This window comes from Phoenix dactylifera, chromosome 10, assembly GCF_009389715.1.
Source record: "Phoenix dactylifera cultivar Barhee BC4 chromosome 10, palm_55x_up_171113_PBpolish2nd_filt_p, whole genome shotgun sequence".
NCBI lineage: Eukaryota > Viridiplantae > Streptophyta > Magnoliopsida > Arecales > Arecaceae > Phoenix > Phoenix dactylifera.
In genome coordinates, this window is record NC_052401.1 from 4,274,954 (window position 1) to 4,300,492 (window position 25,539).

The following is a 25,539-nucleotide window of genomic DNA, read 5'->3' on the forward strand; positions in this document are numbered from 1 at the left end:
CTCGAATATGTAGGCATATATCCGACCCATCCAGATTTTCAACGGAATCGGATCTGGATGCCAAATTAAGACCGAACAAAAAAACTAAATCAGATAACCCATTTGTAGCCCAGCAGTGGAGAACACCTATGAAGGTCGTGATCTCACCTATCCCACTTCACCCAATTAAACTACTAATAGGACCACTTAAGTTCTTATTTAATCCTATGCTCTTTACTCATATTCGTTATTGCAACAACGTTTGGAACCTCCCCTAGAAGAAACGTTCGTTGCAAAGAAATTCGTCATTGCACCAACGTTTGGCAACTTCCCAAGAAGAAACGTTCGTTGCAAAGATGGCCAAAAGGTGACGGAAAACAAAAAAGATTCACATTACGACGGCCAGTCTCCCATGCATCCAGCCAAGGGAATGACCATCCTAAATACATGCACAAGATACCATTTAATATTTTTCATCTTGACAGTATCAAACATATTGATGACACTCAGCAGAACATGAACCAAAAGAAGTCGCTGACGAGCTCGGTTCAGAGCTCAACCTTCTTGGCCTCAGGGGCTCCTCCTAGCTTCTCCTTCTCTGCTTCGCCACCGGCAATGCTCACCACCCTGGGGCCCTTGATCTGGTCCGGCGCCAGCTTCGGCAGCGTCACGGTCAGCACGCCGTCCTCTAGCTTCGCCGACACCTTGTCGACATCGGCGTTCTCCGGCAACCGGAATTGCCTCCAGAACTTGCCGTAGGAGCGCTCCACGTAGTGCCATTGCTCCCCCTTCTTCTCCTCCTCTTTCTTTCTCTCGCCACTCACCCTCAGAACCCGGTTCTCCACCACCTCTATCTTTAGCTCCTCCCTCTTTAACCCTGCATTCATTTAATTGCAATAAAATGATCACCATTAGAATCCAGTACCGTCTGGAAATTAAATTCCTCATATTTTCTGTTTTTGTTTTCCAAAGCCCGAGAAGCTGAAAAGCTGAACGTTTTAGGCTGATAAATAGGTACAGTGAAACTTTTTGTATTTTCAAATTATTTATAAGATGTTTACGACTTTTGGTAACAAAGTTTTATTAAATCAAATATTTATTTAAATACTATTTTCAAGTGATATTTCACTAATTCACTTTACATCAAAAAAAAAAAAAAAAAAAACTGAGAGAAACAAAATCACAAAAACGCCTTAATTTATAGAGTTCTCCGACATATCAATCTCTAAAAATTTTAAATTCATAAAATAACCCCCACAGCTTCCTTTCCTCTCTCCCTCCCCTCTCTTTTTCCTTTTTTTTTTCTCCACAGATTTGAGACCCCCATCTATATGACTATATCTCTCATAAAAAAAAAAAAAACTTAAAATTAAAATTGCAAGCAAATGGACCAATTTCTAAAGGCCTATTCTGAAATTTCAAAGTAAGCTAGGGGGTGAACGGAAAAAGAATAACCCCAAACTGGCACATCATATGATCAGGTGGACCTCCGTCTTACCGGGGACGTCGATCATGATTTGATGGGCGTCGGAGGTCTCCTTCCAGTCGACCCGGGCGTGGGAGACAGCCGCCACGTCATCCCGGTCCAGCACGAAAGGCACGTGCTCCAGCATTCGGAACGGGTCCGGGAACCGCTCCAACAGCGGGCTCCCGCCCCGGTCCAAGAACGGCAGCAGCGAACCGCCCGCCGGCGAAGCGACGGCAAGCAATAGAGCCACACCGACGGCGAACACAACGGAGAATCTCATCGCCATCCGAACGCTGTGACGGAAACTGTGAACTCGCGTCGGCTACGAGAGGAAAGGAATAAGGTGACGAGCCATTTAAAGAAGAAGCTGGCGGGACACGTGGCGGTCTAGTGGGTTCCCGGGAGGGCGAGAAGGTTCGAGCTCGTTAGAGAGAAAGAGAGAGTGCCGGAGACTTCGAGAGGGTTCGATTGGGCAAAGATGGCTCACCGCATATTTGATGTTACTTGCGAGTGGGTTCAAACCTCGGATAAGAATAAACGATCTCACGAGCTAGAAGACACCATAAATTTGGACTGCAACGTGCAAATCTAATTAAAATAAATAAATAAATAAATGATGCAATCCTCATGACCTCTTGTTTCCTCGGACTGAAAATTCTATTAAATTTATGAATTACATCAGCGTATAACCGGCAAAATCATAGAATTATAAGCTAAATAGACTGAAGTATTCGTACTTATGAATATAGGCCTAGTTCAGCATATAATTTTATGATTTTACTAGTTGTACTGGCTCAATCCATGAATCTAATAGAATTTTCAGTCCAATTACCTAAACAGACCTTGAATCATCTTTCTAATCTAAGCTCAGCCTACGAGTTTAAATAATTAGGTTGGGCCCAACCCCAATACCCATAACACGACCGCATACTCCATAAGAAAAAATCCTAGAGAATATATAAGGCCTAAAAATTTATTACAAGCTCAATAACATCGAACAATAACGATCTCAATTCATAATAAATAATAAAATTGGTATAATTACAAAATTTAATCATTCAGCTAGTTTCAGTGATCCTCTATCCTTTCACCCGTGATTCTAACCATAAACAAGTACCATGCATCCTACAACTCTGGAAAAAAAAAAGAGGTAGTGTAAGCTTTACAGACCAGTAATAATATAAGTTTGAAAATCGTAAAAAATCTTTACACATATTAGGAAATCACAAACCGGCTATCAATAATACTGAAATAAATAGTATACATATGTACATCAAATATCAATAGAAATCTAACCTAAGAGTGATAAATCATACGACATCTCATAAATGTGCAATAGTGTTTTCATACAACTTTTTATTATATTCATTTTTAACTCGATCTAGATCCAAGATTAGTTAGTTTTTTGACTTTGGGCCAAATTTAGGTAACATTTTCTACCCATGATGGAGCAGTCAATAGGTGTCACATCTCTGGCCCATAATAGGGCAATCGATAATGCCACATTTTCAGCCTATGATAGGGTAATAATGATAACAAGATCAGCCTAGAGTCCTTGTTCATTCAATCAAAGTTTACATCCACAAATTGATTCTTTTTATTTCTCAGTTTAGACTAACTACAATCACGTTTCTCACCCATAACAGAGCAATCAATATAATATGGTTAGTCCAGAGCACCATATTTTTTAGTCCGATTATGCAAATATCAGTTATACTCATATATTCATCCATCATACTATCAATCACAAACATACATGATCAAAATATAATTTAATATAGAAACTATCATAAAAGAATTTTTGCATCTTCCTTATCTTGATCATTAGCATATCATACATATATGTATACAAAATATCTATAATCATACAAACAGATGTACAAGGATTCTTACATCTAAGCCAACAACCCGGATAGACCAGTCACCTATCCACACTGCAATCTATGAATCAGGGTATGCAAACCCTGCTCAACGTCGATTTTCCTCCTGCAGAACCAAATTGACATAAATATATCATCCGAGGTAACCGGCAACCCAAAACCTTCTATTACTCCACTACTAAAGGATTCACTATCATGTAGTAACTCGAAACTATCCACCAGTCCCTTCCACTCAAACTTTTCTGAATCAACTAGAGAGAGAAAACACAAAGATAGAGAGAGAAAAGAAAAAGAAGGAAGAGAGAGAAATAAGGAGAGAGAGAAAAGCAAGAGAAAGAGACCCAGCCACCTCCCATGATGGCGACTCCCGGCAACAGCAGCAGCAATAACCTCGGCGACAGCAGCAGCAACAACCTCGGCGACAGCAGCAGCCACGACCCTTGGCAGCAATGGCCTATCGGACAGGAAGAAGAAAAATAGAGAAAAACCTTTCTTCTTGAAATCCGGTGATTAGCTGGCTTCAATCGGCCGACTACGGTAGTCTAGGGACTAAAAGAGGGAGGAGAATAAGATCTAGAGTTCGTTACCTAAACTACGATAGCTTGATGAAAATCCCCAATGGAAAACCAAGAGTAATCTCAACAAAAATAGACTCAAATCAGCGGAACCTGGGTGATCAACAATCAGGCTCGAAGGAGGGATGATGTTTGCTTAACTAGATATGGAGGCTAGGGTTTTCTAGCCTCCGATGGAGTCGAAGAGGAGCCGGAGTCGGTCTCCTCTTCCGATAAATAGGGGAAGCTTGTTCCTTTTTTTTTTTTTAAGGTCTGATCTCACTTTAAAATTCATTCTGGGCCATAGGCTGGTTAATGGACTGGGCCCTCACACCAAGTCGAGATCAATTTGAGTTACAAGTTAACTCAATCCATTTACAACCCTAACCTTAACTAAGATCTCAATATGTACTAGCATACACTTACCAATGAAACAGTTGTGAAATCTCAATCCTTATACACTTCAGCAAGAGTGGAACAAGTTTAGATCATGTCGTGCTCTATATAATGTGAATCATTTGACATATGAGCCTGACTCAAAGGCTGATGCTAGGAGAACTACACATATTTACTGTGTTTCTTCCATGCTTGGCCATCAAGTTTTCTTCTGAAATCATTTATTCCGAAGATCATTTTCATCACTCAAGACTTGCAAACAATCCATATATTATACTGCAAACCATAGTTTTCGGCACCCTTTCAACGTTATATCGCAAATATTCTCAACTTTCTTCACTGAATAAAATAACCAAGCACATTATCATATCATAAGCATCATCTACTTAGTTTTAGCGACATCAATAATATGTTTCAAGATATGAGATTGCAAAGGCTAGAGCTAGGTTTGTTTAAAATTTTTACCAGGATCAGCTTTGCAATGGAGCACAAATGATTTAATATTTAGCCTAAGGACTAACCCATTTGCATGATGAAGAGAAAGCACCTGAGCTGCACAAATGCAAAGCAACAAGATGTGAATCAAACCCATGCCCTGATATTACTTGAGTCCGTCTATTCCTTAACAAATGGCCCTCGAGATAAAAAATACTAGGAGAAGGTTGGATATTTGTGACACACAAGAACAAATCATATTGCTACATATCACCATTAATCAATCCCCTAAAGGGCCCTCAAGAAAAATAGCAGTAGTTTTGGTATTTGTGGCACGCAAGTACAGATCATATGACCTCATAGCACCATTAATCAAGCCTCTAGTGTTAGGGAAAAGTTATGCATCATATACCAGGCAAATTTTATGGTCTGTATCATATCGATCTAGGTCTTGCTCAGGTTTAGAAAGACTCTTCAATTTCCAAATAGATTACATGATGAGCTCACATTAAGTTTGGAATGAGCACAGATTTAATAGACTATATCCAGAGAAAATGTTTTATGAGTCCATTTTGCCCAACAAATAGCAGTCCAAATCAAATCTAGATGGGGTTCGGGTCTATGACTCCTAATGATATCTTATACAGCTTATTAGAATAAACTGTTTTTTTCACTAATAAAAACACAAACCATGTTTATTTCTTACAAAGACTTTAAAATACACATTATTTTTTTTTTTTGAGGGAAAAAGACATTATTTCTTCGTGTGCTGCGCTTAAAAGAAGAAGACCAGCCATAACTCATTATAATATAATCGATCCATGAATTATCCATGCAAAGTACTTGGAAAACATCTTCAAATACTTGAGCCCAAAATCTCCTCTGTTTGAAACAGGGGCAGAACAAGTGAATAATCTATTCTCTTAATGTCCCAACATTATATATATAGATATATATATATAGGTAAATCAGATTCATTAAGATAATCTATAATAAATATTATCCATGGGAATCAAAAAATAAAATATTCAAAAACTCAAAAAGGAATATTGGTCGTAATCATCCATGAGGTAGATCCAGTGTTATTAGCTATGTATGTCACCATCCAATTTGCAGTTCTGTTAGCCTCTCTATAAGCATCAACATTATATGTCTCAAATTGTTGTTTCTTGACTTTATTACTCAGAAGGAAACCTCTTTTTATCTTTTTCTTTTTTTTAAGAAAGAAGAGAGGTATAATGCCTCGGCCAACTTGCTACTTCATCAGGTTCCCAAACAGTAATCTAAGACTCGATTCAACCAAAAACTTGGTGCAAAAATAAAATTGTTCTCCCAAGTGCAGGAGAATCGCACAAGTAGTAAAATCTCGGGAGTCCGAGGTCGAATCCTCAGGGAACGATCTATAGATTATTAGCGTAATTTTTAGATGTAATTTTCAGTTGAATAAATATGTGGATTAAGATGATGTTTTGATTTTCAGAAATTAAAAGCAGAGAATAATAGATCAATAAACTAAGTTCAATCAAATAGAAATGGTTAGGGATCCGGAATCCCCCTTGACAATATTGCGTTCAAGAAATAAACTTGGTAATTCTCGATCAAGGATCAAATAAATAAAATAGTTTCAATCATGAAATATATCTTTTGAATACATGAACTCAATGTTTAAGCATTCATCGTGCCAGTTATGTCTACGACAAATCAAATATCAGAGCAATCCATGCATCAATAAATATAAAACATGATGAATCTATCTAATAAAAAATATGAGAGAATCAGAACATATGAAAAGATGTAAATCCATTAAAACCAAAGTTCAGAGTTTACTTCAAGAAAGTAACAAGTCAAGGGTTCTCCCATCACCCTTCACCGAAGGATTCAGCCCTCCATTAAAACATTAGCCCCTTCCTCCCCTTTTTTTTTTTTTCTTTTCTTTTCGGAAGAACAGGGCATCCCCTGTTTCTTCCCTCTCTCTTTTTTTTTTCTTTCAAAATGCTAGGGCCGGCTCCTCTGTTTTCCTTCCCGAATGAACTCTCCTCTATTTTTTTGAATGAAGGATCCCCCCCTCTTCCCCAGCCTGCCCGGCTTTATATAGTTCATGCGAGCCCTCATGCTCGCAGGGGAATGGGCGCGGATGGATGGACGGATGCAAGCGATCGCGACTCCGAAAGCTCCGGACGCGGAGGATCTGGGATTCTGGAAGATCACGATCGCCTGGGATGTGGATGATCCTTCGCAGTCGGCTGGGACTTTGCTGGGATGCGGGTGGATCGTGATCACAGAGCTGGGATCTCGGGAGATCTGAAATCTGGGACTCCATCGCTTGAGATCTGGACGTAGAGGATGATCACGGACGACTGGATCGCAGCTGGGACGTGCGGATGAAGCGGAAGGAAGCTGAGATCTGGGAATCCTGCAGGATTTGGGGAAGGCTGAAAATCGTGGTGGATGCTGGGAGCTGATCACATGGACACGGGATGAGGAGTCGCACGCTGAGATTCGTATGATGCCTGGCTGACGGTGTGGACGGATGAGGGAGCTGATAGCATAGCTTTGGATGCTGTGGATCACTCACGGAAGAAGAGGATGAGCTGCACGTGGGCTCCGTCGGGCTGAGATGCACAGGCTTCTGGGAATTGGTTGCAGTGAACTGGCTGACTAAACTTAGGTTCCTTCTAGTGTGCAACTAGGGTTGAACCATTCAGTTAACTGCATCTTTTTGGACCCAATGCGTATTTTAGCTTTAATTTATGATCACCTGCACCCCACAAAAATATAATATTAATGCAGCACTTTTATTATTATTTGTTAGCAATAATACTAATTTAAGTGATGTGTAGATCGCACTTTTGTGCTCTCATCACTCGCTTCAATAGACAATACTAGAACTCCTCTATGGATTGAAACCTTCCAGATCTCTCTCTCTCTCTCTCTCTCTCTCACACACACACACACACACCATCTAATTGTTTTGATTACTCCTTGTGCCCTCCCCCTCTCAAAATACAAAGATTCATCCCCTCATGGCAGTAATTCCCATGACTTGTTGATCTAGATGTTTGAGTGAAAACTCATGCAATCTAGATATGATGCAAGCTGTAATCAAAGCATACTCATTGTTCAATTCTAGCTAGACATAAAGTACCATATGAAGTCAGGCCATAAAAAGAGCTTTTGATTTGTTGGAACCATATTTTGGTTAAGAGTGCTAGCTGCCATGTTTTCCCAATGATCTTCCTGCAAAGATTTGGTTTTTGGTGTAACATATGAGTGGCTGAAGCTTAGATGGCCTTTGAAATTAAGTCTTGATGATGTATGCTTGCTTCTTCTTTGTTATCACAACTTTTCTTAATGTTAAAAGACAAGCTAGTTTGGGAAATAGTAGGTACTCAGCCTAAAATGATGTTGTTTCAAGGAAGTTTTGGGGGAGACAAAGTGTTGTCAATTTACAGAAATTTCTAAAATCTGCATACACAGTATGTCAAGCGATCCAGCCTGAATAATATAGAATTCCTGATGCATGATATTGATGCAGATATGCTTGTGGACATTATTATTGGAAGATCTTCGATCGATTCTGCTGTAAATTTTAGATACCCTCAAATCTAACGTACTATATTTGCATTGCCTCATGCATTAACCAATCTATTTGACTCTTTATAATTAAAAAAATACTTCAAAATATTTTTTATTCAATTTCAATATGCCTTTTCACTACTATGAGTTTATCTAAGTTAATATCTTAACAATTCTTGTTAGGACCTAAGTGGACACTTCAACAATTGAGTTTTGGGGTTCGGCCCTTTTAAGTAATGAATGATATCGACGGCAACAGGAGAAACATGGAGGATTTTATATGCAATTATAATTGCAACAAAGAATGCATATAAAGAAGGAAAAAGTGGGGGGTAAAACGCGCGCGGCATAAATTTATGCAAGCAAAATTATCACATAAAACAAATTTGGACCCGACACTAGCATGAAGCCAACTCAAATGCCAGACTCAGGATATTATTCTTTCTAGCCCGGGATTTTGGCTTCCAGTGTCAAAAGCATCGTCCCAACACTCTGGTTGCACCATAAATTTGGGCTTATCAACTCGGTCGGCAATTTTGGGAATGAGAGAGAGAGAGAGAGAGAGAGAGAGAGAGAGAGAGGAGCATGGGATTGGCAAGGCTGACACATCCCCTGCCCTAATCTAAAGACATCTCGATCATGATAGTGCATATGTGAGCCAATCATGAGTTTGCGTCCAAGTACGCTTGGACGTTTGGCAAGAGCTGTATCCCTCCGCGGATCGTCATTGAGCGAGCTTAAAGACAGACAGCTGAGATTATTCAGTCGCATTAGTCGGATGGATCCTTGATAGCTCAGGACACATGGGGCTCCTCCTTTGCTCTTAGAGCGCGCCACATAGTGATTTTTATCTGGGAGCCCCCATCCTCGAGTTTCCTCAAGATTAATTTCGACGGATGTGTACTGAATGGCGGAAGCAGAGGAGAAGCAGGCTTCATCGTCAGAGATCCGAATTCCAGGATGATTGCGGCTGGCGGCTGCCAGATCTTTGACATATCGATCCCGGAGGCAGAGTTGAGGGCAATTTGGCATGGCTTGAGGTATGCCCGACATTGCTTGCCTGCATGCGCTATAATGCTGAAGGGCGACTCGGCGACAATTATTAGCTAGATCCAGCAGAATGTGAGTGGTGTCGGCGATAGCCACCCGCTACTCAGAGACATACAGGCTATGGAATGTAGGGGGTTGACCGTTCAGGCTAAGCATGTGTACCGAGAGGCCAATGAGACAGCAGACTGGATAGCTTCTTATATGACTAACTATTCTGAAGAGATCCTCTGGTTGAGGGAGGAGGACCTACGCGGAGCACTCCAAAATCTATTATACATCCGTTTCAGCAAAAATAAAAAAAAACAGCTTATGAGAAGGAGACAAGGTGCTTCGCATGGTGCACAGCCACATGGTGCAAATAGCGTCGAGTATAATTATTGGACTCTCATTGCTCAAAAGAGCTTAATGCAAGTTTCTAATGCTCACCAACAAAATATAGTTTTCTGCTCGGATAGCCAGATTGGGTGTTGTTTTAATGCACAAACACCAGCTATTTAGATGAGGGGTGGCTTTGGCTGTGCAAACATGTTGCACAAAAGGTAGCATGCCGAGAAAGCAGGCTTTGCATTGGCAATAGATAGACAGCTCCAAGGACAGTTTAACACGGCTGTGTTCCACAGATACGAGTACAGTTGCTTCTGCTTTGGTGATTCCCACTGAATTTGAGATGTTACTATCATTCGACAGTAATATGAGAAAAATAATGGTAACTTGATGACATGGGCTGAGACCAACGAACATATTCAGATTCAGCCACGATTTCTTTCTTGTTTACTTCTCTATCACCCATTACCTCTCTTTGCTCAGTTTGGACTTGTTTTCAGATGATATCCGTTTTCACTTCAGCTTCTCAGATCGCTACCTAGTTTAGCTTCTCAAATCCCAACCTAGAGCTTCTCCCTTGGGCTCACAAAATTAAATTAAATCCCAATTCTTGCTGCGAGGACAGGTGAAGATAACAGAACAAGAGCAGGAATGGATAATATCAGGGGAGAGGGAGCTGAGGCAGTGGTGCTGATGATGCTGAGTGTTTGGTTGGAGGCCTTCAGCAGTTCCCATGAAATGGTATAATGCATAAGCTTTATTTGTGCACAATATTATGTATTCAGCCTCTGCAACCACAACCATACATAAAATGGCAATTGTTCGCAGCCTAGCAGCGGTGTACGAAGGAATAAAAGGCGGCGGACACATTAGGTTTCATAGATTTGAACACACAAAAGTTGAAGTAAACCAGTAATATGAGTCTCTGGTTGGAATTATGAAAGCTGGTTCACATGGAATCCTCCGACAAGGATCATGTCCCTTCAAACTATAATAAGAAGATGACGAAGTGATAAAGGCTAGAGGTCCCGGATTGCATTTCTTCACCCAAACCTCCACCTGCAAAAAATTAAGAATCTCAAGTAACAAAAAGGAAAAAGAAAATTGAACTCCTTTAAAGCATCAGAATGACGAAATACTGAAGAATCACAGACCAAAAGGATGTGGAGCAAGTACATTTAACTTCGTAATACAAGGCATAAGAAGAAGGGTTAGTTTTCTAGAAATTTCCAATAAATAACATTTAAAGCCAAATCGATATTGCTTTTATTTCTTATTTTCTAATTTTAAGATAAAACTACAAAAACCGAGATGAAAAACATGTTTGGTATTATTATTATTATTATTATTATTATTATTATTTTATTTGTCATTATTTATAGAAAAATTAAAGTAAGAAATTTTTTACTTTCAATATTTCAAAAATAAAAACTCATGTTTTACCACGCCACCATCACCTCACCACCGCTACATTGTCGCCACCTTTGCCACATTGTCGGCACCATCACCACTGTGATTAACAATGTTATTGTTGCCTCCAACACACCACCACTGCCATTATCGTCGCCTCTACCACGTTGTTGGTGTCCCCCCCCAACCACCACCACCACCACCGTCATTGTCAGCGCCACTACCACCACCATCACCTCTACCACACCATCACTACCTTCGTCATACTGCCACCAACTCTGCTGCCAACACCACCAACATTTCCAATACCTTCATTGTTATTACCACTACTTCCGCCACCATCACGATGTTTGGTAATTGACTATACAAAACATGTTTATATTTTATTAAGAAAAGAAAAAAAACAGCAACAAAATTTCTATTTTTTAATTTTGAAAATAGAAAAAAAAATGAAAGTAATGCCAAGCAGCATCTTAAGTAACCTCTTAACTTTAGATAGCAAGGATATGCATAGAAGTGACTCAGAGGCCTAATAATATCAAGGTGATATGCAAATAGTAGCTCTGCATAATGTAGGTTCTGCATAATGTAGGTTTTCTGAGTAGTACAAAGATTGGTTGGGCAAAAATGAGGCTCCCTTTATTGCGGAGATGTATAGCACTCTTCCAGAGGCACCTAACAATCTTGACACCAAACATTAAAATACTGAACTGTTGATGGTGGATTTTGATATTTCGCAAAGATTTTCTTTAAGAAGGCACGATTAACATTAATAAGCACTATTTCATGAATTGACATCTTACCTGCAAAGTAATAAGGCTGGGAGCTCGATCAGAGTAAGGTTTTAAATGTAACATGATAACCAAGGCTTGGCATTGAAACAAAGCCAATAGGGACAAGCCACTAATAAAACATAATAAAGAAACTGACAGACTACTATGCGAAAAATCTTTACTTTCCTTCAACTCCTTAAAGGGATTTCAGAGCTGAGAAGAATATTTTCAAGGGATTTACAGATCTGGATCTATCAATGGATGAAGAGTTGTATCAAAATTTGGAAGTAAATTGTATACTGTTAAGTCCTTGAAAACATCAAAAATCTTAGGGAGGGTTTATGGAAATTATCTCCCTGGTGCACAGATGAAGTCATTTGATCCCATCATTCTTCTTAAATACGTGGTCTTCCATGTAAGGGCAAGCATATTAGATTTTGGGTCCTTAACTCTGTTCAGACAATGACTACTAACTCTTCTTTCCCTATCTATTGTCTGCAATAGATTGTCTAAATACGAACTTGTTAGTATTGGAGAAATTAGCCCACTCACGTCAACCTCTTACATTGGACTATTGTGGATCTATCAACTATTAGGATAAATCCAGCAATAGTGCCAAAAAGACAACGAGTCACCACTTTCTTCATTGTAAGGTTGGACATTATTTGGTGTCACTTTTATTATCTTAAAGGTGTTTAGTAGTTTTACAAGAACTCTTGCAGACATTTAGCACAGGAAGAGACAATATCAGATAAATTAAAAAGCATATCTAAAGAACAGAAAATAGAGGTTTATTTGATAAAACTGTACTTACAGTTAAGCAATCTATTTGTTCTACATACATATAAAGAGGCAAAAAAATTGCATATGCCAGCAAGTCGATTCATGAGTTATAGTTGAACCTGGTTTCTTTCTCTTAGGCCTATAAATAGGTCACCAGAAGAAGGCAAGCTAGAACTTGACTTTGATGGGAGGTCCCATAGAAATCCATGTTCCTTGCAACATGGATATGTAACTGGAAACGTTCTCCTAGTATTCTAAGTCATTTATTCCACTTCAGAAAAGTGCAATCCCAAACAAGTCCTTAAGAAATAAAGTAGAAGGTTTATAAACTTTACGGGTCCTTTTCTAATGTAATTGTAGGGAATAACAACATTCAAACTGTAGTTCTTCTTTTCAATTGTTGGGAGACAATTGTCCAAATGCTTCTTCATCTAGAAGCAATCAGTCATAAGCGTTTATTGAAACCCTTTTATTATTATCAAAACCAGAAACCCGTTTAGTAGATTCCCATATCAATCTATAAGTGGTGGTCAGACACAAGTACACAGCCCCAATTATTTGGCCATAACCAAATAACAATACTCTTTTCCCTTTCTGAATCTTGTTAGATCTCCTATTCACGCCCAAAATAACAACACCCTTCACCCTATTGGTCAAAAAACCCCTCATGATGCATCCAACCTCAATACGAGCCCTTTGCAACCCTCAATTTGCATCAGATAAATTATGTTATCCATTAGGTTTAGCTAAGATCATTCATCTAGTTTCAAACTGGGCCAAACAAAGAAAACCCTAAATTAAAGGAATTACCAGGAAGAAAACACTGGCAATCATGAATAAAAAAGGATCAAACTTCTGGATTTAAAAAAGAAAAGGAAAAGATTAACATTTTCCAATAGATCCAAAACACCTATCTAAAAAAAGGAAGCAAAATAAGATCAAAACATTCAGAAAGTAAGCTCAAATCAAGAAAGAAGCACATTTAGCTACCATTTGTCAAAACGGGATCAAAATACGATCTTTTTTCAAAGTAAAACAAGGGGGCATACGTGGGAGAAGAGATCAAACCCAGGGTTTTTGATTCAGTGGTTGGAGGAGTGGGGATCGGGTCGGTGGACGCGGTTGTAGATGGCCTCGCCGACGAGGTAGATGCCGAAGGCCACGAGGGCGGTGCCGAGGCCCGGGAGGGCGTGACGCACCTGGTTGCCGACCATCGGGTGCTTCCTCCACTCGTCCCTCCGCCGGAAGAACTCCCCCGTCGGCCCCAGTGGCTTTGCCATCGCTCGACTTCTCTCCTCCTTCCTCTCTCTCTCTCTCTCTCTCTTTCTCTCCTCTCTCGACTCGATCTCCCCCAAAAAGACTCCTCCTTTCCCCCGCTTCAACAGGAACGGGGATGGGGAGATAGGGGTGGTTCTATATACACCCCCCCTATTGCTAAGGACACCCCCCAAAAACCAAAAAAAAAATACCCAAACTAACCTTTAGTGTAATTACCATATTGCCCTTGAAATTTTCTCATACACCCCCCTTCCTCCTCCTCCGTTTCGTTTTGAAAAGAAAAAAAAAAAACACCCCTCAAACCTCCCTTAAACCCCTCGATCCATTTACATCGTTTAGGCGATCTTTGAAGGAGATTTAAGCCCCATTCGAAGCATGGACAAGCAACTAGTGATTTGGGACGAAGAATCGGCCGCAAAGGTACGTGTTCCACCTTGTTTCGAAATTTTTTTTTTCACGGTTTGTGCTCCGTTCGGCACTGGATCGCCGAACAAAAGGCTTCTGTTCGGCTGAACAGTGCCGAACAGAAGCCTTCTGTTCGGCAATCCTCAACCGAACAGATCTGTTCGGCTGCACAGTGCCGAACGGAGCACGAACCGTGAAAAAAAAAAATTTCGGGAGAAGCCGGCGAGGTGGTTCCGGGAGAAGCCGGCGAGGTGGTCGGAGATCGGGAGAATGCCGGCGACGAGAGGGAGAAGGGGGAACGGGGGGGTTTTGGGCGTTGGCGAGGTGTTTTGGAGGGGAAGAGCGGGGTGGGGGGGGGGGTTTGGGGGGTGTAGAGAGCAATTTAGGTGAGGGGGTGGGGAGGGTGGGGGGTAATTTAGGAATTTTTAATTTTTTAGGGGTGTCCTTAGCAAATGGGGGGTGTAGAGAGTATTTAATTTTTTTTTAATTTTTGGGGGGTGTCCTGAGCAATAGGGGGGTGTATATAGAACCACCCGAGATAGGGTTGCTCTATAGATAGTTGGAATGACCCAGTTGTCCAGGATGTTAATGTTAATTACAACGGGATCCCTATGATCTCAAGAATTGACAAGCTCATACTGTTCATACACGTTATTATGGTATGAATATACCAATGATATTGACCTCAATTGAGCTAACCCAAATTTAGGGTTTGGCCATCATCAGACCTGATTTGGCCCGACCGATGACAAGTTTTGAGATACATACCTTATGCTTTGAGATATATGGTACTCTGCCACGAGCGGTCTTGCATCTTTGCCGTGATATTGAGATTGATTTTACAACATGTTCATATTAGTGTTGTTGGCTAGTTAGATTAGTGAGTTTTTTTGTAGATGTTCGGTCTAGTGAATTGGCTAACTTTTATTGATCGTAGATGCTATCCAATTAATCGTGAGAAGCATGTCATGCATCTTGAGAGAGAGAGCTAACTCGCATTAGTTCATCCATTTTGAGATTGATGTGAGTTGGCTAGTGACTAGTGAGTTTGGTAGTTCCACCAGTTGTGGATGTCATCCAAGTAGCATTGAGATGCAAGTTGTGTCTCACATACTTATTGGTCTTTAAAAGCCTCTTACATCCATTTTTTCAAAAGTAGATTGGCAACATGGCTAGCTAGCTGTCGATTTCATCCAATCTGACTTGAGATTGTATTTTCCATCTTAAGATGCATTTCGATCTTCAAATGCAATTCTTTAATTTGCATCTGAAAGTAAATGGTGTGAGATGGTTTTGACAACATCCTCAACTGGAAGAAACACATTAACATCATTGATCCATAGAGAACGTTGAAGAGAATTTTGAGTCCTCTATTCACAAAAGTTGTCTTCATAATATGTTTTTCTTAATAATCTAACTTGAGGATCACCTCATCAAGCTCAAAGCTATCAGATTCTTGGTTGGATCATTTAGAGTTTAGGATTCAAACATCAATTAGGAGAACTTGATGATCTCCTTTGGAAAGTCAATCAAGCTTTAAAGTGGGATTGGTGATCCACCTGAAACAAATTTGAGCTCGACCAAGATTTCAAAACTACCCTTCAGGTTTTTGACAGACATATATCACAGAAACATATATCACCAAATCTGATGGTTCACCTAGTTAGCAAACCTTTGAAGTTCTCTAAGGCCATGGTAGCCCTCAGATGGTGGCTGATGAAATTAGTAATGTTCTCCAGCAAAGTCAGAAAAAATGGCGATCTCCGCGTATAAGTTTTTATGCGGATCTATATTCCTACAAAAATTTTATATGTACATCTGCACATGAGTTTTATGGATGACAGGATAAGTCGCAGTGGTCTCCAACACTGCAAATGGCCGCATATATTTTTTATGCAGATTTTTTTTTCCTATTTTTTTTGTCTACGCCCGCCCATGACCATTGCATAAAAGCATTTTTCTAGTAAAAATGTGCGCACTTTCAACCAGATGAAGCTATGTACATACCGTTAATGGTGCATGGATATGCTTGCACAGGTTCTCTTCTCCTACTTGATCAAGATCAACTGGTGAAGCATTTATAGGGATAATCAATTATCTTTTTAGAAAACCTACCATTTTTTCTTTTTCGTCTTCATTGTCTTGTGCACCTAGATCTATCTATTCGTTTATCTCCTTCAATTCATCAAACAATATAGTGTCTCATTATTATTATTCCTCTTGGTTAATAAATGAGGATCTCAAGCACTCAAGCTGATGCAGTTTCTTTGATTTTATGATTACGTATAAAGATCTCACATTCATTATCATAATATTAGTCCCACATCGGTTGTGCTAGGAGTAGACGGGTGACTCGTGCTCTATAAAAAGTGGCGAGGGGCCTAATTGAGGCATACTTACCTGGACGGGGTCCATGGGTGATCTGGAAGGCCCACGGCCTGGGCCCGCGGCCTCCATTGCACTTGGGAGGAGCGCTGGTCTACCATCTCCCCAAGTGGGAGAGTGGACGTCATAATTTGTGGCAGCGGGGGTACGCGTTCGCGCGGCCCCCACCCAATCCAATTCCTAAGGTTATTATTCTTTGTTTATTTAGGTAATCAATTTCTTAGTAGGCGTTTGTTCTTAATGTCATTTGCTAGGCCTGGCCCAAGTTTATTTCTGCCGGAGAGGCCTCAAAGGCAGCCTTATCATGATCTAAGGTTTGTGATGTAGCTGTAACTCTCATGAACCCAATGGAGATGGAGAGTCAAGAAAGGATGGTAAAGTATGAGACTTGTGAGTCATGGCTTGCAGAATCTATACAATAAGTCCTCAAATATGTGCATTTTCTTGATATATGGTGCAGGCTAGCAACAAAGAAGTCGGAGCTGTGAGGAAACTTTGCTGCAATCTAATCCATTAGCAATGTCGAGGTATTGTTTTGCTTGGAAACCATGTTGCTTAGATGCATTCATCTCACCTCCTCCTTGAAATTAAGCTGATGGATTTCCTCGCATCTCTCTCAGTGTAATAAAATAACAACAAAATAGAACTAGAAGGATACTTGCATGCTTTGAATTTATTGTAAAGAAGGTTACATTTGCAACCTGTTGTTATATTGTGGCGCAAGAGTTTGAACATGTGCAATGCATGTGGAGGAGAGACACATCATGAAGATACATTCGAAACCTTCGCAAGGTGTATTATAGAGGCTAACAACATCTTTCTAGAAGGAGACTCAGCGATGGTGGTCGAGTGGATTTAGGATAAGAAGTGAAGGGGAGATGACCGCCCACTGCTCAAGGATATCTGCAGGATAGCAAGACATTGACTCATTTCAGGTTGCTCATGTGTATCAAGAGACGAATATGGTTGCAGACTGGGTCGCCTCTTTCGCTGCTTACCACTCAGAAAAAGTTCTTTAGACATGTTTTGTAGCCTCCTCTTCATCCTTACGCCATCTTCTTTCCATCAACTCTGCTGGTTGCACTCACCCTAAAGTGTAAGCAGCTGTTGTACCATATATATATATATATATATATATATATATATATATATATATATATATATATATATATAAGTCTCAACAAGGGTTTATATAGTTTATATTTTATACTAGATATAGAAGAATGACAGTATATATAAAGTTTATGATTTTCTATTTGAACAATTTCTTCTGACTTCAAATTTCAGAAATGAGTAGATCCTATGCATAAGTTGAAGTTGCGGAGATGGTATGCGAAGATGCTGTCATTCACATTCCAGGAGTATTACCTTGTGCCAGAGTTCAAAGATTGGGAGACCAATTTTTGTTTGCAATGAGCTTTATTGGCACAAAGTGCTATCAGTAAGTATCATTTTGTTGGTGTCTTCCTGTGACATGCCATGCTCAATGGCATAGCAGGGTCTGAAAAAGCCCCCCTGGAGATCTGATTAAACACCCATCTGTTTGCAGCCTCAGTGTAATGAACTCCATCCCAATTGATTCTTTTCCTGGGATTCCTACATGACTTCCCAAGAAGTATCATAGTTCCATTCACCTTCGCCATATCTCCGCACCGAATATTAGAATTGTAGTTGTAGACGCCGCCACCGTAGCCGCAACAAGCTCTAAACGGTAGCACAAATCCTGTAATCATCCTAACATCTCTGATAAATGGATACGATTTGATTATAAAGATGGACTTAATGAATCTTTAACACAAAATTAAGTTACAAAGATATGCCACCACTATGGCCATTGTCCAAAGCTGTTAAGGGATCTTACCTTGCTTTGTTGCCTGACTTACGAGCAAGTACTTAATGGAGTACATGTCCACTAATGTGAATGCTGCAAGAGGGAGATCCTTTCTGAGCTGAGCCACTGTGTCATTGAGCATTCTATTGAATTCTTGGGCTAATTTATTGTAACGAATTGCACAGCCAGCTGAGTCTAAATCTGATGGTGCAAGGTGGCCTTGCACCAGAACATAGGGAAGGCAGCCTAGCGGACCAGTGTTGTGGATCCAGAATGATCTCCCTCCCTCCTCATATATGCTCTGTGCCAACCCAGCTTCTCCATTAAAACTATGTCTTTCTTGATACTATAGTAAGCATTAGCTTGATATTTATAACAAATTAAGCATTTAGACTTCATAATCTGTTATACCTTGATCACTCTGGAGAATTCCTTCAGAGCATTGGGAATGTATTCTTCTGTGGACTCGTTGAGGAAGTAGAATGCAGTGAGGTCATTCTGACCGATGTCGAATGTATACAGCGCCCGAGAGAAGTACTCCTCTTTGGGAATCAAATCCTTGTAGATTCCTCCTATATATAATTTATTTGCAAGAAAATCTATAACAAAATACATGGTAAAACCCAAATGCTACTCTTCTGTATAGTAGATAAACCCTGTGATTTTAAAATAGGACTTACCTTCATTATAGATCATTTGAGACCGGGACTTGAACTGCAAGAACTGCTTCAGCTGCACATCTAAGGAGAATGGACTGTAACCACCCTGAGATAGAGTTATATTCTGTGGAAGTATTGTAGACAGCGCAGTCGCAAAATTTGCACCATGGCTAAAATTGGTGCCCATGGAATCCAGATAGGCACTGATATAAGGCAATCCAAGGCTCTCAGCTGAAAATTGTACAAGCATGCAAATGAGCAAATCTAATCCAATAAGTAGTAATAGTTGTCAGACAAGGACATAACTCATATGGATCTAAGATGAAACTCTAGTCTGTCTCCTTGAAACAACCAGACACAATAGTAAAAAGGCCATTCAGCCGATGAATAGTTGCAATGGTTTAGTGCAACTACTTGATCAACAACTAGATTATTAAGAAGCAAATGAGAAATGATCACCGATGAAGTCGATAATGAGTCTGCCATCCGAGTATCTGCCTGCAGGCTTCCCGAAGAGAGACTCCCCATAAGGGTAAGTCAATGGCCCAAAGGTGGCCGACAGCCCACCGGTGTCGGAGTTGGAGTCCCCAAGATTAAAGACAGCAGGGAAGTGACATGGAGAGGAGGAGGCAGGCACTGAGAGCAGTAGTAGCAAGTGAACTGAGAGGAAGCTTAGAAGTTGAAGCTTCATCACTGGGAATCAAAGTGGTAGATGGAAAAAACAGTAGGAAAGAAACAGAGGAGAAGGTGAAGTAGATTAGTTTTAAATAGAAGTTTTCACTGAAAAGATGCCTTTGGGAGGAAGAAGACAGCGGTCCATTTGGCGGGTGTAGCATGCGAGGAATCACGTGGTGGCTGGATGAGCTGCTGCTCCAATTGTAACGAGAATTTTGCAATAAAGATAGGGATCATATTCAAATGTCAACTGAAGGTTATCTTGGTGGTCAGACCTCTCTCTCTCTCTCTCTCTATCTATCTATCTCTATCTCTTGATATCTAACTACCAATGTATTGCGTCCAAATCTCTGATCATTAACACCTGAATTAAATTTAGATTGATTGGTTTATGTTGCTATCTCTCTCTTCTTCTTTTTTTCTTTTTATTTTTTTAAATGGCATATTATATAGCTCTTACGAGGGTACAGTCAACCAAGTCAAGAGATAGAACATGATACAAAGCAGCAAAGAAATGCATAAATAATTTTGTATGTGTTGGTGTCTAAAATCTTTTGTAACTAAATTGCAATTTGAGCAGATCTATTGTAATATATGTTGGGCATGGTATATATTGCTGAAATGTTTTCAATGTTTACGTTTTTGGAATCAAATGATCAATGAATGTAGTATAGGAGATTGCTTTACTGGAAGCTAAAAATTTGAATTCCCTTTTTGCTAGGTATTTATTCCATTAACTCATCTATCAGCTTGGCCTCTTCCATAATCCAAGCTGCCAAACATTAGATTAGTGCTTGATTAGTCTATTTGAGACTCTGGGCCAAAGTTTGACTCGACCCAAGTGGATTAATATGAACATCAATGTCTACAGCAAAGTCCAAATCAAGTAAATTAGTGAGATGAGTTTCAATCACATTTGTAGGTGTGCTTGAGATATTAATTGGATAGAATTCCACCTTATAAATAGGCACACCCTACAAGCAACTCAAAACACACTATGAGCTACTGAGAGATCACTCTCTCTCCTCCAATTCTCTCTGTTGTTCTTCTTCTCCCTTAGGGTTGGCTTTGAGCGGTAGAGATTTAGGAGAAGTCTCTTGTGGCTTTTTGTTAGATCGATGATGATGAGCTTGAGCTTCGAGATATGTCGATATCTCCGGTAAACTTAGATTAGGAATAGCAACTTGGTGACATGGGCTTGTAACATTAATTTTTTATTAAGTTGCAAAATCCATTATCCCGTTCGATCTCAATTTGTTAATCTATTAATTTTATTTTGAACGAGCCTAAGGCGGGTTATTTCTGGTTTGACCAAACCGGCTGTATTATGGTTATATATGTCAGTTCGATCAACTTGGTTTGATTAAGATCAGACCTGACCTGATCCTAAATTGTTTTACATGGTTTAGCTGGATTTAATTGAATTGAATCTCATCCTTTTGGGCTCGATTCAGCTGAACCTAAGTTGATTGGATCTAGAGTGGATGGCATCAGACTGACCTGTAATCTGTAATAACTGTTTATCCTTAGGTTATCCTTAGGGACCTAGATTAAGTTTTTCCGCCACAAATGCAGGGCTGTCATTGAATTTCTAACAAATATGTTAATTTGTATTGATGATGGCTTGCATAAATTTGTGAATTTTATTATTTAAGATGATATTGCATGCTATGTTTAGGCTCATAAGGGCAGTACAGAAAATCTGTGTATATATATAGCAAATCGTTTGATGATTGTGCTTAATATTGCGATTTGCTCACTTAAACTTGGTCGACTGGCATAACATTCTTGACATGGAGATGATTCATAAGATTTCAATTTATGTCTTGAATGATATCACAATCAGGGTAGTTTTCAGAGGTTCAAGTAAATTACTTCTATGGTGTGCACTTAAATATATTTTAATAAGAAATAGTGATGGCTGACTAGAACATGGAAGAGAAGCTTAACAAAAAAATAATTATGCTAATTGGTACCCTAGGATTCTAAACTTGTTTGATAAGCAGAGCCTTAGAATAATACCTAACTAATAGATTGCATTGCAATACCATTGCGAGATAGATACATAATTGAATTGGGACTAGAAGGATCATCATGCACACTTGATCATGTTGACCAGCATGCATGATAGTCTCATTGGCACATATGAGAGTTATTAAACAGCCAAAAAAAAGTGCAATGCCCTTGATGTTTATTGGTACCAAGCGCAGTAGAGACACATGCATTGATAGGAAAGAGAAGCCTAGGATGAAATGCTACAATTGCAGGAAGCTGGAGATTTTGCTTGTGAATGCATTGAACAAATCACAAAGTAGACCAACTCTCTGCATTGTGGGAGAAATGTTTGTTGAATTAAATCAAATAATTTAAAATTTGAAAACCAAAATTGGTTAACGGCCAAGTGGCAAGCATCCGTGCACAAGCAAGGGAGCAAACATGGAAGAATTTCTAATGAAAGCAAACCATGACAAGTGTCATGTATCCAGCGCAGGAGCAAACATGGAAAGGCCCCTCGAAGAAGGAAGGAAGCATGAACGGCCAAGATGCAATAAGCCGAAGAATCAAAGGAGCACAAGAAGACACGTCATCAATCTGCGGGAGGGGAATCTTCTTCTTTTGACGTGTCTGAGCCTATATAAAGGGCTCTAGGGATCATTTCAAAGGACAATCAAAATTTTCTCTTCTCCCTATTCCAAGAGTCTAGATAAAAAAAGGCTCTAGGGATCATTGGGGAGAAAAGAAATAAAGAAAATTTTTCTTCTCTTCATAATTTTTCTAAGTTTCTTTTGAGCTATCTGCAAGCGTGAACGTGCTCTTCTTTCTTCCCTGGAGGCGCACTGATGGAGAAGACGTGGTTCTGTATTGGGTCGTCGTATCTCTAGGAGATCTGTGCCAGCAGACCCGTGCGTGGGGGGCATAAACTTTCCTGGGACAGCGCATCAGCGTGCTTCGATCCACATGCCATCTTCTCTCTCTTTCTTCATTTTATTATTATATTGTCAAGTTAGTTATTTGCTAGTTTATTCTTCTTATTTATTGTTTTTGAATATTAGAAATATTTAATTATATTTGTGCATCTAGGCTAACAATCCAGGAAAGTTTATGTACGGTTAGCACTAGATTTTAGATTGCAATATTTATTAAATATTTTGCTGCATAATTATAAATTGTTCTATTTTAGCTGTTACACATTTATGCTAGCTTTACTTTAATACTTAATTTTTTAAGTAAAATATTAGATTGCTTAACCTCCAAGAGCTTTATTAATACCTCCATTTGGACTCCTTACGGAGTAATTTCCAGATTCCATTCAAACGAAAATTCGGAAATTGGTTAATTCATAGGAGCTAGCTTAATATTGCACTTAGGATAAAATTGAACGATATCTAGTGAAATTATCTATTGAATAACGGTGTCTAAGAAAAGCTTGTCAAAAAGGCATACGTGCCTAAAAAAGGCTGGTACTTAAGTGAGCCAAGTGCTCCACCACCGATCTGGAGCTGATCTGGCTGTTATTCTTTGGATTTTTTAATTAGACATCTAAAGTTCAATTTAAATATCAGTGCAATAATTTGACATAAACCTTCTCATTTCCACAGGTGTCAAAATTGTGTTAAGCTACAAACTAATGGCTTCCCACGCATCTGAAAATCTTAGTGCTAAACCTGAAAAATTTGATGGTCAAAACTTTAGAAGGTGGCAGAATCAAATGCGGTTCTAGCTCACCACCTTAGGCTTGATCTCCGCCATTGGTGGGTCTAACCCATCTGCTTCACGACCTTCTACTCGCAACAACCCAAACCTTGCTCCTTCTGATGATGCATCCTCCACTAGGACTCCAGAAGAAACCAACTACCACTGTCTTCATAAAATTCTAGGAGCCCTTTCTGATAGGCTTTATGATATTTATTATATAGCTAAGAGTGCCAAAGATCTCTGGGATACCTTAGAAAATAAATATGGACTTGATGATGCCGGGGTAAAGAGATTCAAAGCTTCTAACTTTAGCAAGTTTAAATTTGTTGATTCCAAATTTATGAATGATCAAATCCATGAATATGAAACATTGATTCTTCAACTCCAGGCAAATGGAACCCACTTAGATGAGTCTTTCCAAGTTGCCTGTATTATAGACAAACTTCCCTCTACCTGGTCAGACTTTGCCAAGACTTTGAGCCACACCCAAGGTGATCTGTCTCTAACCCAAGTCCTAAATTCTATTAGGATTGAAGAACAACATCGCCTTAGAGAAAAATCTCACTCCTCCAATCCTTTGCCCAAAGTCAACAATGTTGAATCCAAGCCCAAATCCAAAAATCAGAATCGTTTTTTCCGTCCCAACCACAACAAGTCCTTCAAGAAGAAATCATTCAACCATAGGAACTCCTTTCAGCCCAACAACAGAAAACCCAACTTCTCTCAGAACCAGAAGAAAGAGAAAGAAGGAGAATCTGTTCGTTGCTGTTTTGTCTGTGGTCGGACCAACCATATGGCCAACCAATGCTTCTACAAGATCACTACTCCTCGTCAACCTAGAAGTAAGGGTCCTACCACTTCTGGTGCCCAGGCCAACATGGTGACCTGTGGGGCTAACTCCTTTGAGACTGCTATCAGGTCTGTTTCTTTCATACCTGAAGTTAACATGACACAATTAGCACTTGACTGGTGGATTGATACCGGAGCTAGTATACATGTTTGTTCTGATCGCTCCTGGTTTTCATCTTATCAGATCTCATGTAGAGGAACTGTGACCATGGGTAATAATGCTGTGGCGCGCGTGCTTGGAGCGGGACGAGTGGATCTGACACTTACCTCTGGGAAGATCCTTACTCTGCAAGGCGTGCACCACGTTCCAGACATCCGTAGAAATCTAGTTAGTGGATCCTTGCTTGTCCAGCAAGGATACCGAATTGTTTTTGAATCAAATAAAGTTGTTGTAACCCATGGTGTCTCTTTCATCGAAAAAGGTTTTCTTTGTGATGGATTGTTTAAACTCAATGTGATTATTCCATCTATGAATGAAAATTCTATTGTTCTTCATATTGACTCTCCTGTTGTCTAGCATAGTAGGCTGGGACATGTAAACTATAGTTCAATTAAAAGATTAATGCACTTGAATTTAATCCCAAAATCAGAAATTAAGAATAATGATAAATGTGAGATATGTGTAGAGGCCAAATTACCCAAAAAACCCTTTCACTCTGTAAGTAGAGATTCTGATCTCCTTGAACTCATATATAGTGATGTATGTGACTCAGGGAGAACCTCAAGGGGTGGAAACAAATATTTTGTAACTTTCATAGATGACCTTTCTAGATACTGTCACCTCTATCTTATCAAAGCTAAAAATGAGGTCTTAAATAAATTCAAAGTCTATAAAGCAGAGGCTGAAAACCAACTAGATAAAAAGATTAAAATCTTAAGGTCTGATAGAGGAGGTGAATATACCTCTTTTGAGCTGACCCAGTTCTGTGAAGAACATGGGATAATTCATGAAGTGACAGCTCCTTATTCACCCCAATCTAATGGAGTAGCTGAGAGAAAGAATAGAACCTTAATGGATATGGTTAACTCTATGTTAATTAGTTCAGGTGCACCAGAAAATCTTTGGGGGGAAGCACTAGTAACTGCATCTTATATCTTGAATAGAATTCCATTCAAACATAATGATAAAACTC

At 39.6% G+C, this 25,539-nt stretch overlaps 2 protein-coding genes, 2 long non-coding RNA genes and 1 other non-coding gene across 7 annotated transcripts; 2 read left to right on the forward strand and 3 right to left on the reverse strand.

Moving 5' to 3' along the window:
- Positions 1 to 302: 302 nt before the first annotated feature.
- On the reverse strand, positions 303 to 1,789 carry LOC103701614 (22.0 kDa class IV heat shock protein-like). Its single transcript, XM_008783751.4, has 2 exons — positions 1,478 to 1,789; positions 303 to 856 (listed from the first exon to the last, which is right to left on the reverse strand). Exons 1-2 carry the CDS (start codon positions 1,731 to 1,733, stop codon positions 528 to 530), a joined length of 585 nt encoding a protein of 194 aa, XP_008781973.1. The 5' UTR covers positions 1,734 to 1,789; the 3' UTR covers positions 303 to 527.
- An 8,601-nt stretch (positions 1,790 to 10,390) lies between these two features.
- LOC120112149 lies at positions 10,391 to 14,013 on the reverse strand. 2 transcript variants are annotated; one of them, XR_005513644.1, is made up of 2 exons: positions 13,678 to 14,013; positions 10,391 to 10,721 (listed from the first exon to the last, which is right to left on the reverse strand). It is a non-coding gene; the product is annotated as an uncharacterized LOC120112149 (long non-coding RNA). The 2 variants fall into 2 exon arrangements; XR_005513643.1 differs by having other exon boundaries at positions 13,697 to 14,011.
- Positions 14,014 to 16,703: 2,690 nt separating this feature from the next.
- On the forward strand, positions 16,704 to 16,864 carry LOC120112276. Its single transcript, XR_005513752.1, has one exon. It is a non-coding gene; the product is annotated as a U1 spliceosomal RNA (small nuclear RNA).
- LOC120112150 lies at positions 16,708 to 18,123 on the forward strand. Of its 2 annotated transcripts, none has more exons than XR_005513645.1 (3): positions 16,708 to 17,070; positions 17,157 to 17,792; positions 17,984 to 18,123. It is a non-coding gene; the product is annotated as an uncharacterized LOC120112150 (long non-coding RNA). The 2 variants fall into 2 exon arrangements; XR_005513646.1 differs by having other exon boundaries at positions 16,708 to 16,881.
- A 6-nt stretch (positions 18,124 to 18,129) lies between these two features.
- LOC103701710 (GDSL esterase/lipase ACHE-like) lies at positions 18,130 to 20,865 on the reverse strand. Its single transcript, XM_039130817.1, has 5 exons — positions 19,646 to 20,865; positions 19,208 to 19,417; positions 18,939 to 19,099; positions 18,558 to 18,828; positions 18,130 to 18,419 (listed from the first exon to the last, which is right to left on the reverse strand). Exons 1-5 carry the CDS (start codon positions 19,875 to 19,877, stop codon positions 18,145 to 18,147), a joined length of 1,149 nt encoding a protein of 382 aa, XP_038986745.1. The 5' UTR covers positions 19,878 to 20,865; the 3' UTR covers positions 18,130 to 18,144.
- Positions 20,866 to 25,539: the final 4,674 nt, after the last annotated feature.

Bases quoted from the DNA above. Each gene is read 5' to 3' on its own strand.
- LOC103701614 (XM_008783751.4), bottom strand. From the start codon at position 1,733: ATGGCGATGAGATTCTCCGTTGTGTTCGCCGTCGGTGTGGCTCTATTG. The intron at 857-1,477 runs GTAAGACGGAGG...AAATGAATGCAG, and splicing joins AATCATGATCGACGTCCCCG to GGTTAAAGAGGGAGGAGCTA.
- LOC103701710 (XM_039130817.1), bottom strand. From the start codon at position 19,877: ATGAAGCTTCAACTTCTAAGCTTCCTCTCAGTTCACTTGCTACTACTG. The intron at 19,100-19,207 runs GTAAGTCCTATT...AATTATATATAG, and splicing joins TCAAATGATCTATAATGAAG to GAGGAATCTACAAGGATTTG. The intron at 18,829-18,938 runs GTATAACAGATT...GGGTTGGCACAG, and splicing joins AATTCTCCAGAGTGATCAAG to AGCATATATGAGGAGGGAGG.